Source organism: Triticum aestivum, chromosome 7B (genome assembly GCF_018294505.1).
Source record: "Triticum aestivum cultivar Chinese Spring chromosome 7B, IWGSC CS RefSeq v2.1, whole genome shotgun sequence".
NCBI classification, from domain to species: Eukaryota; Viridiplantae; Streptophyta; class Magnoliopsida; order Poales; family Poaceae; genus Triticum; species Triticum aestivum.
The window spans coordinates 740,863,613-740,876,375 of NC_057813.1; the positions used below are offsets into that span (position 1 = coordinate 740,863,613).

Genomic DNA, 12,763 nt, shown 5'->3' on the forward strand with positions numbered 1-12,763 from the left:
AATAAACATCGATAATTAGGTTAATTTTGGTAATTTTCTTATTTTTAATAGAAGTTAATTCATATTTTCGTAAAAATTGGAACACTATTTGTCTTGTCCCAAACAAACACTTGCAGCATTAGTTTACAAAGAACATCTGGATCATTAGTATCAGAAGACTAACCTCAACATATACACATGCTCTTCCTATGCCATCACTCTAGAGAAATTGTACAACCAGAAGGGGATAAACCATGCTGCTAGCTGTTATAGTTGGACATACAAGTCATTGTACTCTAGAAGCTAAATAGCAGAGGTAATGCTCCATCAACAAAATTCCAGTGTCACAGTCTCACAGATGATCATTGATGTGTTCTTGCACATCCGGCTGCAGTGAGATCTGGGACCATCTTTTCTGGTCCTGCCATTTCAGTTTCTCGTGTTGGTGATCCATTGAAATCCCCCGGGCACTGGCTTTGACCCCGACCTGCTTATCTGGGATGCCAAGAACATTTTCTGCAAACCCTTCTCTATGGAGGACTTCATTGCAGCTGGCTGGAATAGTTGAAAGCAAAGGAATGTGAGGGACGGCCACATTAAAGAATTCATGTGAACATATCAGACATGGTTGCTTGATAGAACATTCTTCTGAACGAAGCAAGTTGTACAAAGACTACAAACAAAGTACCCCATCCGTTTCTAAATAAAGTCTTAGATGATTTTTCAATATGGACTACAAACGGTGGAAATTGGTGAATCTCACTTTAAAATCCATCTATATACATGCTTATCCATGTGATATTATGCACTATAGTTTAACATTTGTAATAAAGTTGCATTAATTATTATTTTCAGAGTCTAAAGTTTGCACGTTAAAAAGCCCTCTTAGCGTTCTTTATCTGATGGAAGATTAGTTTGGAATAGTTTGTGAATCAATTTTTATTTTTTACTTTTTTCTGAAAAACATGAATATTTCTTTGTTTTTAAAAGTGAATGTTTTATTAAAACTTGATTTTTTTAGGGAGAACATTATTTGAATGTTTTTTAAATATTGTGAATACTTTTTATTTTGGTTTTGAAGGAAAATTTGACCAGTTTTTAGAAAGTGTGAATAAATATATAACTATGTACATTTTTTTAACTATTTTTACTATGTTGATTTTTATCAATAGAGTTTGTTGCTTGGTTGGGAAGATTCTTTTTATTTTTTTCATCATTTAGGCTTAGCCAATAAAAAGCACTTCACGTACACAGTTCACTTATAGATATAAAAAAAGACACCCAAACTCATCTCCCTTTCCCCGTTTTCCATTCTCAAGAGTCCCCCTGCCAGAGACCAATTCTCTAGATTTCTTTCCGTAATTGCTATTATATTGGCACACCCTATACTAATAAGCACCCCCACCAATTTACCTTGAAGCAATTGTAGGTCCCCTGCAATGTCTGCAGCTTGGAAGATGGCATGAACCACTGGATCTCTGCTAGAAGCGTCGGAAACATGTCATGAGCCACCGGCGAAGGCTTCTTTAGCGTGGAGTTCGCTCCCGATGATCCTGAAACCCAAAATTTCAACAAATAATAACATGAGATCCAGGCACATCTCGGAACAATTACAACACCAATTCAGACGCAGCACTCACTAACCTTGCATCTGATGGAGGTTGGGACACTTGAAGCTGACGACGTACTCTGGGAGGATCCTCATGTTCATGTCCTTGCACCAAACAACATACCACTGTGGGTTCTGCATGTTGTCGATGGCACTGTCGTAATTGTCACTGCTGGGGTGGAGCTTGGAGGACCCGGCCGGGATGGCCTCTGGCCGGCCCAACAGAACACGGCACAGCATGATATGCGCCTCGCCGTTCTCATCTTCATTTGCTAGCATTGCGCTGCATAAAAATGATTTCATACTCGTAAGTTCCTTTATGCACTGCTTCACAGAACATTCAGAACATATTTCATCACCCGGACTCTAGGTAGCAGAAAACATGATTTAGTTTTGCTCGTATTCCTCCCTTCCACAAACCATTACCCAATCAAATTACTGCATTCATAGATAAACTAATACTGTCGTTCATGCAAACTTGTTTCCCCATAATTTTTGAGCTAGGAGTATGAATCAAGATATAGAAACCAAAGGCTAAAATAACATGGAATCAATTATATTATGGGACGGAGGGATAATATGAATGCAAGGAACAGATCCTGAATTGGTAACTGTGTCTGATAAATTATCCTACAGCTATATGCCTATATTCATGCTTGCCATCGATCAAAACCACAAATTCAGAACTCTGACCTGACCTGGCATAAGGAGACCGAGGCGGCGAGAGGTGGACGTCGTCGCCGTGCGCGCGATGGAAAAGGACCCGGTTGTTCATCCTGCCGAACCAGTGCTCCACCGCCGCCGCGGCCACATCCACCGATGGAGCGCCATACCACGCGAACTTGGCATTGCCCCCGTCGGCGCCGCGCGCAGCGGCTAGGAGCTGGCCCTGCATCTTGTCGCTGCTCTCGTTGGACCTCTCATCCACCCCGGACGAGGCCCCGTACTCCAGCTCAGGCTCGCCTCTCTTCCTCTTCATCCCGCTCTCTGGAACAGGGAAGAAGCAGATTTTCAAAAATGAAATCTATTGTTATAGCCCTCAAAAAGCAAAAATAAGCAAATTAATTTTTTGAGCACAAACACACCGAGATAAGATAAGCATGCCTTATTTTTCTGAATACAAACACAATGACATAAGAGAATCTAAATGAGGCATCATAAATTAATTTTCTGAATACAAACACCCTGACATAAGAGAATTCAAATGAGGCATCATGCCATCAGGAGCCGAGCGATGGAAACTTTCTGGTTAGGATTAGAAACATGGTTGATTCTGAGAAAAAAATGTAGGAGATGACACCTCCCTTTGAAGAGAAAAAATGTGAGAGATGATGATTCCTGATCTCACTGAGTTTGTGCAAGCTGTACAAAAAAATTTCACATAAAACTTGTAATCAAGTAGTTGCAACCTTCAATGTTTGGCCGGCAGCTAGAATTTTAAATGAGAAGACAATGATCTTTTTTGATTATTTGTCACAGTACTGCAGCTAATCACCCTAGAAGGTCTTTCTGTAGTAGGTTAAAGAAAATTCAGGTTGACGCTGAAACATCCACAATAAGAACCTCGCTTTCAGAATATGCTTTTAGACAAAGAGCACAAGACCAGCTTGCCAATGTTGAATTTGTCAATTTCCTAGCTTATAGCAGCACGAACTTCATCAGATTAAAGTAAAACAGCTTCGGCTTCTACCTGTTTGATCAAACAGAGTAAATCATGTCACTATCCGGACCAGATTTCATGACTTCGCATGAACCGCAAATCACATGGTAGATCAGACAATCACCTAGCATGTTGTAGGCATAATAAGAAAATATGCTCAAGGGATTAAATCAAATGAGAGAATGGAAGAGGCAAATCAGGAGAGAGAGGGGGAGATAGCAGTACCGAATGCATGGATGTAGCCTTGCCATGGCAGCCTACACATCAGGCCTGCTGCACGGGGAGTGCTTGAGAGTGGCAGGAGATTAGGCTGGATTGAGGACTCCACCATGTAGCTGCTCTCGTCGGACCTCTCATCCACCTCGGACGACGCCCCGTCCCCCAGCTCATGCTCGCCCCTCTTCCTCTTCCTCCCGCTTTCTGGCACAGGGAAGAAGCAGGCCCCGCGGTCAATCCAGCCCATGGCGACCACCTCGGCGGTGCCAGCGTCGATGCGCACCATCCACAGGAAGTCGAACAGGAACTCCCTGCCGCCATACGTGGCCTCTGCGACGACCCTCCCGTCCAGGAAAGCCCGGCGTAGAGGCACAGCCGCCTCGCCCTCGACATCAGCCCACGTGCCGCCCTCGAAGCAGAGGAACCTGACCAGAGCGCCGCTCCGCCGTTCTGGCAGCCCCGGAGGAGCGGGGGCGGACCGGCGCCCCCGATGCCGCCGAAAGCCACGGCGGGCCGCGGGCGTGAGATGCGGCGGATCCTGCCGGTCTCGTCCGGATTCGACGGTGGAAAGAGGACAGGCACCGGGGAGAGGGGGACGGGGACGGGGACGGTGGAAAGAGGACGGGCACCTGGCTCTGATACCAACTTGTAACACCCACGATGCGGCTATATCTCTCACGTGTCGAAGCACGACTTAGAGGCATAACCGCATGGTGGTTTTGTCGCAAGAAGGGTCATCTTCACACAATCCCATGTAATGAATAAGAATGGGATAAAGAGTTGGCTTACAATCGCCACTTCACACAATGAACATATAATTCATACATCATTCAGAGTACACACATAATCCGACTATGGACGAAGCCAAAAGAAAAGAAGATAACCCAACTGCTAGATCCCCGATCGTCCCAACTGGGCTCCACTACTGATCAACATGAAACGAAACATAGCAACGACCAAGGTCTTCTTTGAGCTCCCATCTGAGCTCGGTTGCATCATCTGCACTGGTTTCATCGGCATCTGCAACTGTTGTGATAGTATCTGGTGAGTCACGAAGACTCAGCAATCCAAAACCCGCGAGATCAAGACTATTTAAGCTTATGGGAAAGGAAGGGGTAAAGTGGTGAGGTTGCAGCAGCGACTAGCATATATGGTGGCTAACATACGCAAATAAGAGCGAGAAGAGAAGCAATGGAACGGTCGTGAACTAGCAATGATCAAGAAGTGATGCTAAACTCCTACTTACGTCAAACATAACCCAAAACCGTGTTCACTTCCCGGACTCCGCCGAGAAGAGACCATCACGGCTACTCACGCTGTTGATGCGTTTTGATTCGTATCTGGTGTCAAGTTATCTACAACCGGACATTAACAAATTCCCATCTACATATAACCGCATGCACGGCTTTTGAAAGATTATACCCTGCAGGGGTGTCCCAACTTAGCCCATGATAAGCTCTCACGATCAACGAAGGAATAGACCTTCTCCCAGGAAGACCCGATCAGACTCGGAATCCCGGTTTACAAGACATTTCGACAATGGTAAAACAAGACCAGCAAAGCCTCCCACTGTGCCGACAAATCCCGATAGGAGCTGCACATATCTCGTTCTCAGGGCACACCGGATTGTCCAAACTTCCGGTAGGCCAGCCCAGAGTTGCCCCTGGTGGCCACCGGCGGCTGACAGGTTGGACCAACACTCACGACGAGCACTGGCCCGGGGGGGGGGGGGTAAAATAAAGATGACCCTTGAGTCTGCAGAACCCAAGGGAAAAAGGCTTAGGTAGGCAAATGGTAAAACCAAGGTTGGGCCTTGCTGGAGGAGTTTTATTCAAAGCAAACTGTCAAGGGGGTCCCATAAATCACCCAACCGCGTAAGGAACGCAAAATCCGGGAACATAACACCGGTATGACGGAAACTAGGGCGGCAAGAGTGGAACAAAACACCAGGCATAAGGCCGAATCTTCCATCCTTTACCAAGTATATAGATGCATTAATTAAATAAGAGATATTGTGATATCCCAACATAATCCTGTCCATCATGGAGCAATCTTCAACTTCACCTGCAACTAGCAACGCTATAAGAGGGCTGAGCAAAGCGGTAACATAGACAAGAAATGGTTTGCTAGGAATGGTGAAAAGGTTAGAGGCTGACATGGCAGGGAGGCATGGTAAACAAGTGATAGGTAGCGCAGCACAACGATAGAACGAAGCAACTAGCAAGCAAAGATAGAAGTGATATCAAGGGTAATGGTCATCTTGCCTGAAATCCCGATAGGAAGAAGAACGAGTCCATGAAGAAGACAAACGAACGTAGTCGAACGAATCCTCACAACTCCGGAACGAAACCGAAGCTAACGAAAGAAGCAAACCGGAAAGAAGCAAACAACATGGTAAACACACACGCATAAACATGGCATGATGCACAAACAAGTATGATGCATGTCCGGTTTAATGAGGCATGGCATGGCAAAGTGCAACAAACAATACTACAAGTTAAGTGGAGCTCAATATGCAACGAGTTGCATATTGACGAAACACCACATCAATTATTTAGTTCTCTCTCGTTTATGCTAACAAACAATATTTAATGTTGTTAAACATGGCAAGAGGTGAAACATAATTAAACTAACTATTTAGGCAAGTTTAAATGAGGCCGGAAACAACAAACAACAATTCCGGTAAATCCCCATATGTCAATTAGCAATTTTAAAGCAAACAACAATTTTAACTATTTTAAATGTTGTTATCATGATGCGGATGACATATGCAAGTTTTCTGCAATTTTATGAAAATGTTAACATGAGCATGTTATGAAGCATTTGGTCACCATGGCGGAACGAAAAGGGTGCCACGGCAACGATAACGAAAATGGTGCCACGGCAACATATCCGAAAATGATGCCACGGCAACATATTGGTCCCGATAACTCGAGTGAGATACCGATGCAAACGAGAAGTGTGACGTGAGCGATTCATGCAAGATGGTGGGGTGATCCCGGCTACCGGGTTCCCTCGGGTTAGTGGCATGGCAAAGAGTGACAATTCGGACGCGGTGCACACACAAGCATCTCATACAACACATATTCATTCGGTCCACAGTTGATCGTCCCGGGGCTTATACCTTCGAAGCGTGTGTTTTCGGAGCGGTTCAAAAACGTCGAGGGAAGTAGTCGTTCACGGGTCGTAGGGGAAGTAGTCGTTCACGTTCGTCTCGGAGAGGTACTTGACGAATCCAACATCTTCGGGGCGACGGTAGTGGTTCACGGACGTCGTGGGAAGTAGTGGAAGTAGTTGTACACGGCGACGATAGTTGTACACACGTTGTAGTCGAACTTGACGGTCTCGGTCCTGGCGATCCAAAGGGCACTTGGCGGTCTTGATCGAACCGTAGTGGTACTGGGCGAGATACACAGCCACGGTAGTCTTCGGCCTTGATTTTCCTGTACATGACTCCACGGGTCCTGAGGGGACTCGGCGATGGCCATGGCAAAGAGGCGGCGAGGCGTTGGACGGACTAACAGGCAGATGTGGTCGTGGTAGTACTAGCTCATGGGGATGGCGGTCTTGGGCGGAAAACCTGCCGTATTGGTGCAGCAGCGGCTGCTGGAGAGGCCATGGCTGCAAGGGTGGCGAGCTCGAGCAAATCCAACGAGGACGGCCGGGATGGCTGGTGTTGCGAGGGAGCAGAGGTCGGGCGGTCGTGGCAGACGGCGGAGAGCACCTCAGCCACGGGGAAGGTGGACGGCAGGCTTCGGAGCAAGGGGAGGCAGATGCGGGCGAGCGGAGCACGGCGGGGACGCGTGGATGATAATGGAGATAGACTTTTTTAGTTCGCACTCGTGTTCGTGTTGGAGACGGACTGCTCCTTCGTGTGCGAGACGGACGACGACGTGTTTTTTTCCTCTTCCCGGTTGATGATGCCAATATGGAGTGCGGGTTGATTTCATAAAAGACGAGGGACTTGTTTGCAAAAACGCCGCGACGGTGAACCCGGAGACCCAATCCGTGCTTTATTATTAGGGAGAGATTAGGGAAAGATATATATATATATATATTTCTATCATAGCTTACTATGGAAATAGCTATCAGAACCGTCGGACTCTGCCTCAAGATTCGAACCGAAGTGTTCCAGTTCCTTTTCTTGTTCTTTTGTTGATTTTTGGATGGTGTAACCCACAAATAGAAACTCAAACGACATCCACCCTGCTAGCCCAGGCTGCCGACCTGGAACCTATCCCCTGATCGAAGAAGCAGAAGAAGAACTCATGCAAGCAAGCATCGCTCTCGCATCATGATCATCGCAAAACCTGTACCTGCAACTGTTGTTGTAGTAATCTGTGAGCCACGAGGACTCAGCAATCCCATTACAATGGGTATCAAGACTAGCAAAGCTTAAAGGGAAAGGAAGGGGTAAAGTGGTGAGGCTGCAGCAGCGACTAAGCATATATGGTGGCTAACATACGCAAATAAGAGCGAGAAGAGAGCAAGCAGAACGGTCGTGAAGCTAGCAATGATCAAGAAGTGATCCTGAACTCCTACTTACGTCAAACATAACCCAGAAACCGTGTTCACTTCCCGGACTCCGCCGAGAAGAGACCATCACGGCTACACAAGCGGTTGATGCGTTTTAATTCGGATCTGGTGTCAAGTTATCTACAACCGGACATTAACAAATTCCCATCTGCCTATAACCGCAGGCACGGCTTTCGAAAGATTATACCCTGCAGGGGTGTCCCAACTTAGCGCATGACAAGCTCTCGCGATCAACGAAGGAATAGACCTTTTTCCAGGAAGACCCGATCAGACTCGGAATCCCGGTTTACAAGACATTTCGACAATGGTAAAACAAGACCAGCAAGACCGCCCGATGCGCCGACAATCCAGATAGGAGCTGCACATATCTCGTTCTCAGGGCAACACCGGATGAGCAATCCGTACAACTAAAACCAGACCTCAAGTTTCCCTTAGGGGGCGCTGCAAAGGGCTCTAGTTCGGACCAACACTTAGACAAGCACTGGCCCCCCGGGGGGGGGGCTAAAATAAAGATGACCCTCGGGATGCGCGACTCCCAAGGGAAAAAGGGGTAGGTGAGGCAAATGGTAAAACCAAGGTTGGGCCTTGCTGGAGTAGTTTTATTCAAAGCGAACTGTCAAGGGGGGTCCCATAAATCACCCGACCGCGTAAGGAACGCAAAATCCGGGAACATAACACCGGTATGAAGGAAACTAGGGCGGCAAGAGTGGAACAAAACACCAGGCAAAAGGCCGAGACTTCCACCCTTTACCAAGTATATAGATGCATTAATAATATAAGAGATATTGTGATATCCCAACCAAAATCCTGTCCACCATGGAGAAATCTTCAACTTCACCTGCAACTAGCAATGCTATAAGAGGGGCTGAGCAAAAGCGGTAACTTAGCCAAACAACGGTTTGCATAGGAAAGGTGTCAAAGTTTAGAGGTTCATGGCAATAAGGGATGGCTGGATAAACAGGTGATAGGTAGCGCAGCATAGCGATAGAACGAAACAACTAGCATAGCAATGATAGTAGTGAGATCCAGGGTAGCGGTCATCTTGCCTGAAATCCTGCTAGGAAGAATAACGAGTCCATGAAGAAGACGAACGGATGAAGCCGAACCAAGCGTAGACGAACGAATCCTCACGATCGCAACGAAATAAGAACTATCGAAAAGAAGCACACAACATAGTAAACACACCACACATGAACATGACATGATGCACAACAAGCATGATGCATGACAAAGCTACATGAAGCTACGCATGGCAAGAGATGATGCAAACAAGAACAACACAACAAGGCAAGTTTAAATGAGGCCGGGAACAACATATAACAATTCCGGTAAGTCCTCATATGCATATTTCGAAATTGGTCCAGATCTGAATAAACCTTATGTTCAAGTTGTTAAACAGCAAGTTAAGATGCAACAAGATGATCTACAGGAGATTCTAGTCAAGTTACATATAAAGTTCATTTAGTTCGGAGCTACGGCCTAGGAGATATGAGCAAAACAAGTTAAACATGGCATTGATGCAAAATTAATGCACCCAAACATCAAGCAAACACACTAAAACAAGGATGCAACATGATAATATGAAACTACATGCAAAATCAAGCAAGTTTCATATAGAGCACACTCAAAACGGAGCAACGGTTCAACACACTCACACTAAACAAGTCATAGCAACAATCTGTCCAAAACAGCAACTAGGCATATTGCAAGCATCAAAACAACATGCTACAGGACCTCAACAAGAAAACAAAAGGAATGGGCATGATGTACAGGTAAAGCATTACAAAACATGAACACTGAGCTATCTCCAGAAATCACTAGAACATGCTCAAACACACATGTTAAGATTGCAAATTATAACAATTTCAGACTTTGCAGAAAATAACATCACGATGCAATGTTTAGAGCTATCAAACAACATGTTACAGGAACTTATCATGGCAAACAAAGGCATGGCATGAATCTACTAATTGCATAGATCAAAAGTCCCTTAGTGACCATAAGCCAAAAAGGACCAGAAAATATAATGGCACCCACGTAAATATGGCAAGTTATTATACAGATTCAAACATGGCAGAAACAGAATTATGAAGGCGTGTAGATGAGCTTGTGCAACTCACTATAGATCATTACATGGCATGGCAAGGCACCCAACAGTAATAAGGCATGTTTGTGAAGCTAAGCATGGCAATAGCAAGGTCATAGGGTTCATGGAACACTAGCAAAACACATGGAAACAAGTGAACTTAATGTTAACAGGCTGACAGCAACATTATGAAGCAACTTTGGAGCAAGATATGAACAAGCTACAGCAAGCTATAAATGCAACCAGGGCATGGATGGATATAGCATGACATGTAGAACAAAACACATTTGTAGAATATCTCCAGATTATGCATAGAATGATTTGTAGAAGCATGTTTATATAGCATCACGAAATAACAGATTCAGCCTAGCAAAACAGCAACATCATGTACCCTACTTAACAAGCTCGGTTCACTCACCACAAGTCATTGCATGACAAGATAAGCATAGCATCATCAAGAAGACATGTTTGTGAAACAAACCAAGTCAAGAACAAGTCCATAGCATGCAAGGATCAACTACACAACCTTGGCTAAATTGAATGACAAGTAAACAATCTGCCAGGAAACATTTTGAAGCAAAAGTAGAGCACTCAAATGACATGCTAGACTACTCCATAATTGCAACCAAGGGCATGAATGGATAGACAATAACCATATGTTCAAAACATTCTTACTGAAGTATCTCAAAATATGCATGGATCTCTCTGTAGCATCAAGTTTACATGGCATCAAAATAACAGCAGAACAGGGACTAAAATCAGTAACATCACGATGCCTAGCTTGCATGCTTGTGCTAGTCACCACATTGATCACAAAAGTACATGGTAAGCACCTCTGTAAAGAAGACATGGCATAGATCAAAACACATGTAGACATCAACCTCATAGGACGCACACATCAATCATGGCAAAAATGACAAAAGAGCTCGTTCTGATAACAGACAGCAGAAAACATTATGAAGCACTCTTACAACGATGATTCAGGCATCAAGATGACCTCAAATGAATATGATGCAATGTAATGAAATGATTTACTCATCGAGACGAACAATTTGACATATTACACGCACGAAATGGAGCTACGGATGCAGAGATACACCAGGTCAAACATGGCATGAAAATTACACAGATTCGGGGACTTGGGCAAAATTATACCTCGCGAAAAGTCAACCCGGGACGAGGACATTCTAGGACGAAGGGATCCAGGACGGGGGCGCCGTTTGGTTGGTGGGCCTGGTGGATCTCATCCACTCGTGGCGGATCTGGCCGGAGGAGAGCTCCGGCGAGCTCTCCGGCGAGGCACGGTCGACGAGGGGCGCGGGGCCGGCGAGGTGGGACGGCGGGGATCCGCGGCGGAGGCGCGCAGGGGCTCGGGATCCGGAGGGGCGAGGTCGGCGGGGGAGCTCGGGTCCCGGCGAGGCTCCGAGGCTCGCGGCGGCACGAGGCGCGCCGGTCGGAGGAGCTTCTCCGGCGACGGGCGAAGACGTCGGCCGGGCGGAGGGCGCGGCCGGAGCCGGGGGCTCGGGCGCGCGGCGCCGGCAGGAGGCGGCGAGGCCGGCGCCGGCGGCGAGGGAGCCAGGCGGCGGCGCGGGTCGGGCGGCCGACGACGCGGCCGGACGGCGGCGCGGGAGGCGCGAGGCGGCGGGGTGCGTGGGGCACGGGGCGGCGCGCGCGGGCCTGGGCGGGCCACGGCGGCGGGGCACTGTGGCTGGCGGCGGAGAGGCCACGTGGCGCCTCCTAATTGGCTGCAAGCGGCGGCGGACGCATCCGGCGACGAGATGGACATGTCCGGCGCGGCGCGGAGGGGAAAAACTAGGGTTAGGGTGGATTTGATCCGCGAATTTCGGGGGGAGGGGCTTATGTAGTTTCTGGGAGCTAGGAGAGTCCAAATGAAGAGCGGTTGAAATAATTTACGAAAGACTGAAGAGGTTCCGCACGAATGAGATAGATGGTCGAGAGAGGGAAACCAAACGGTGGGAGGGCAGGAAACCAAAGGCAACTTGGAAGGGGGAACGACGAATATCTTGAAGAGAAAACTCCGGTTGAAATCATTGCGGAAAGAAAGCAAAGACTTCGCACGAGTAGGATGGATAGTCGATTACGGACTCCGGCTTCGAGAAGAAAAGGGGAGGGCGGGTGGGAAAAGAAAACAACTGAGGATTGAACTTGCAAAGATGAAGAGGGTCAAGTCAACTTGACGAGAAATGCACTGGATGAAAAGAGCTGAGGAACAACAATCGGAAAACCAACTGTGTGATCCTAAAGAAAAATTTGAAGGGGAAGAGGAGTAATTGAAAACACCTACGTCAAGATTCCTCACCAGAGCGACGAAGGGGCTGAGGAGTAAAAAGAATTCCTACTCTCTGATATAACTAGACTCCGAAAACAGTTTTATTCTAGACTCAACATCGGCCAAACTACACGATCAATCAAGGGGGCTCCTAGGGTCGGTCGAGGCTCTGATACCAACTTGTCACGCCCAATATGCGACCCTATCCAAAAGGAACTCGAAGGTCCCACCAAAGATAGGCCCGCATATTGAAACGCTTTTGCAAGGTGGATATCATTACATCAACATTACATAATATATGGGGAAACAGACATAAGGCATACAATGCCACATGAATACAACATCACAATACATCAAAGCATCATCCTACTACGGATGAAACACAAA

General features: G+C 46.7%; 1 protein-coding gene across 1 annotated transcript; it reads right to left on the reverse strand.

The window, feature by feature from the left end:
- Nucleotides 1–408: 408 nt before the first annotated feature.
- Nucleotides 409–3,580, reverse strand: LOC123158692 (probable inactive poly [ADP-ribose] polymerase SRO2). The gene is made up of 6 exons (XM_044576589.1): nucleotides 3,474–3,580; nucleotides 3,279–3,372; nucleotides 2,287–2,575; nucleotides 1,624–1,871; nucleotides 1,393–1,532; nucleotides 409–534 (listed from the first exon to the last, which is right to left on the reverse strand). The coding sequence occupies exons 3-6, from the start codon at nucleotides 2,565–2,567 to the stop codon at nucleotides 409–411; spliced, it is 795 nt and encodes a 264-aa protein (XP_044432524.1). The 5' UTR covers nucleotides 2,568–2,575; nucleotides 3,279–3,372; nucleotides 3,474–3,580.
- Nucleotides 3,581–12,763: the final 9,183 nt, after the last annotated feature.

Bases quoted from the DNA above. Each gene is read 5' to 3' on its own strand.
- LOC123158692 (XM_044576589.1), bottom strand. From the start codon at position 2,567: ATGAAGAGGAAGAGAGGCGAGCCTGAGCTGGAGTACGGGGCCTCGTCC. The intron at 1,872-2,286 runs GTCAGGTCAGAG...ATTTTTATGCAG, and splicing joins CCTCGGTCTCCTTATGCCAG to CGCAATGCTAGCAAATGAAG. The intron at 535-1,392 runs GTAAATTGGTGG...CAACTATTCCAG, and splicing joins GGACCTACAATTGCTTCAAG to CCAGCTGCAATGAAGTCCTC.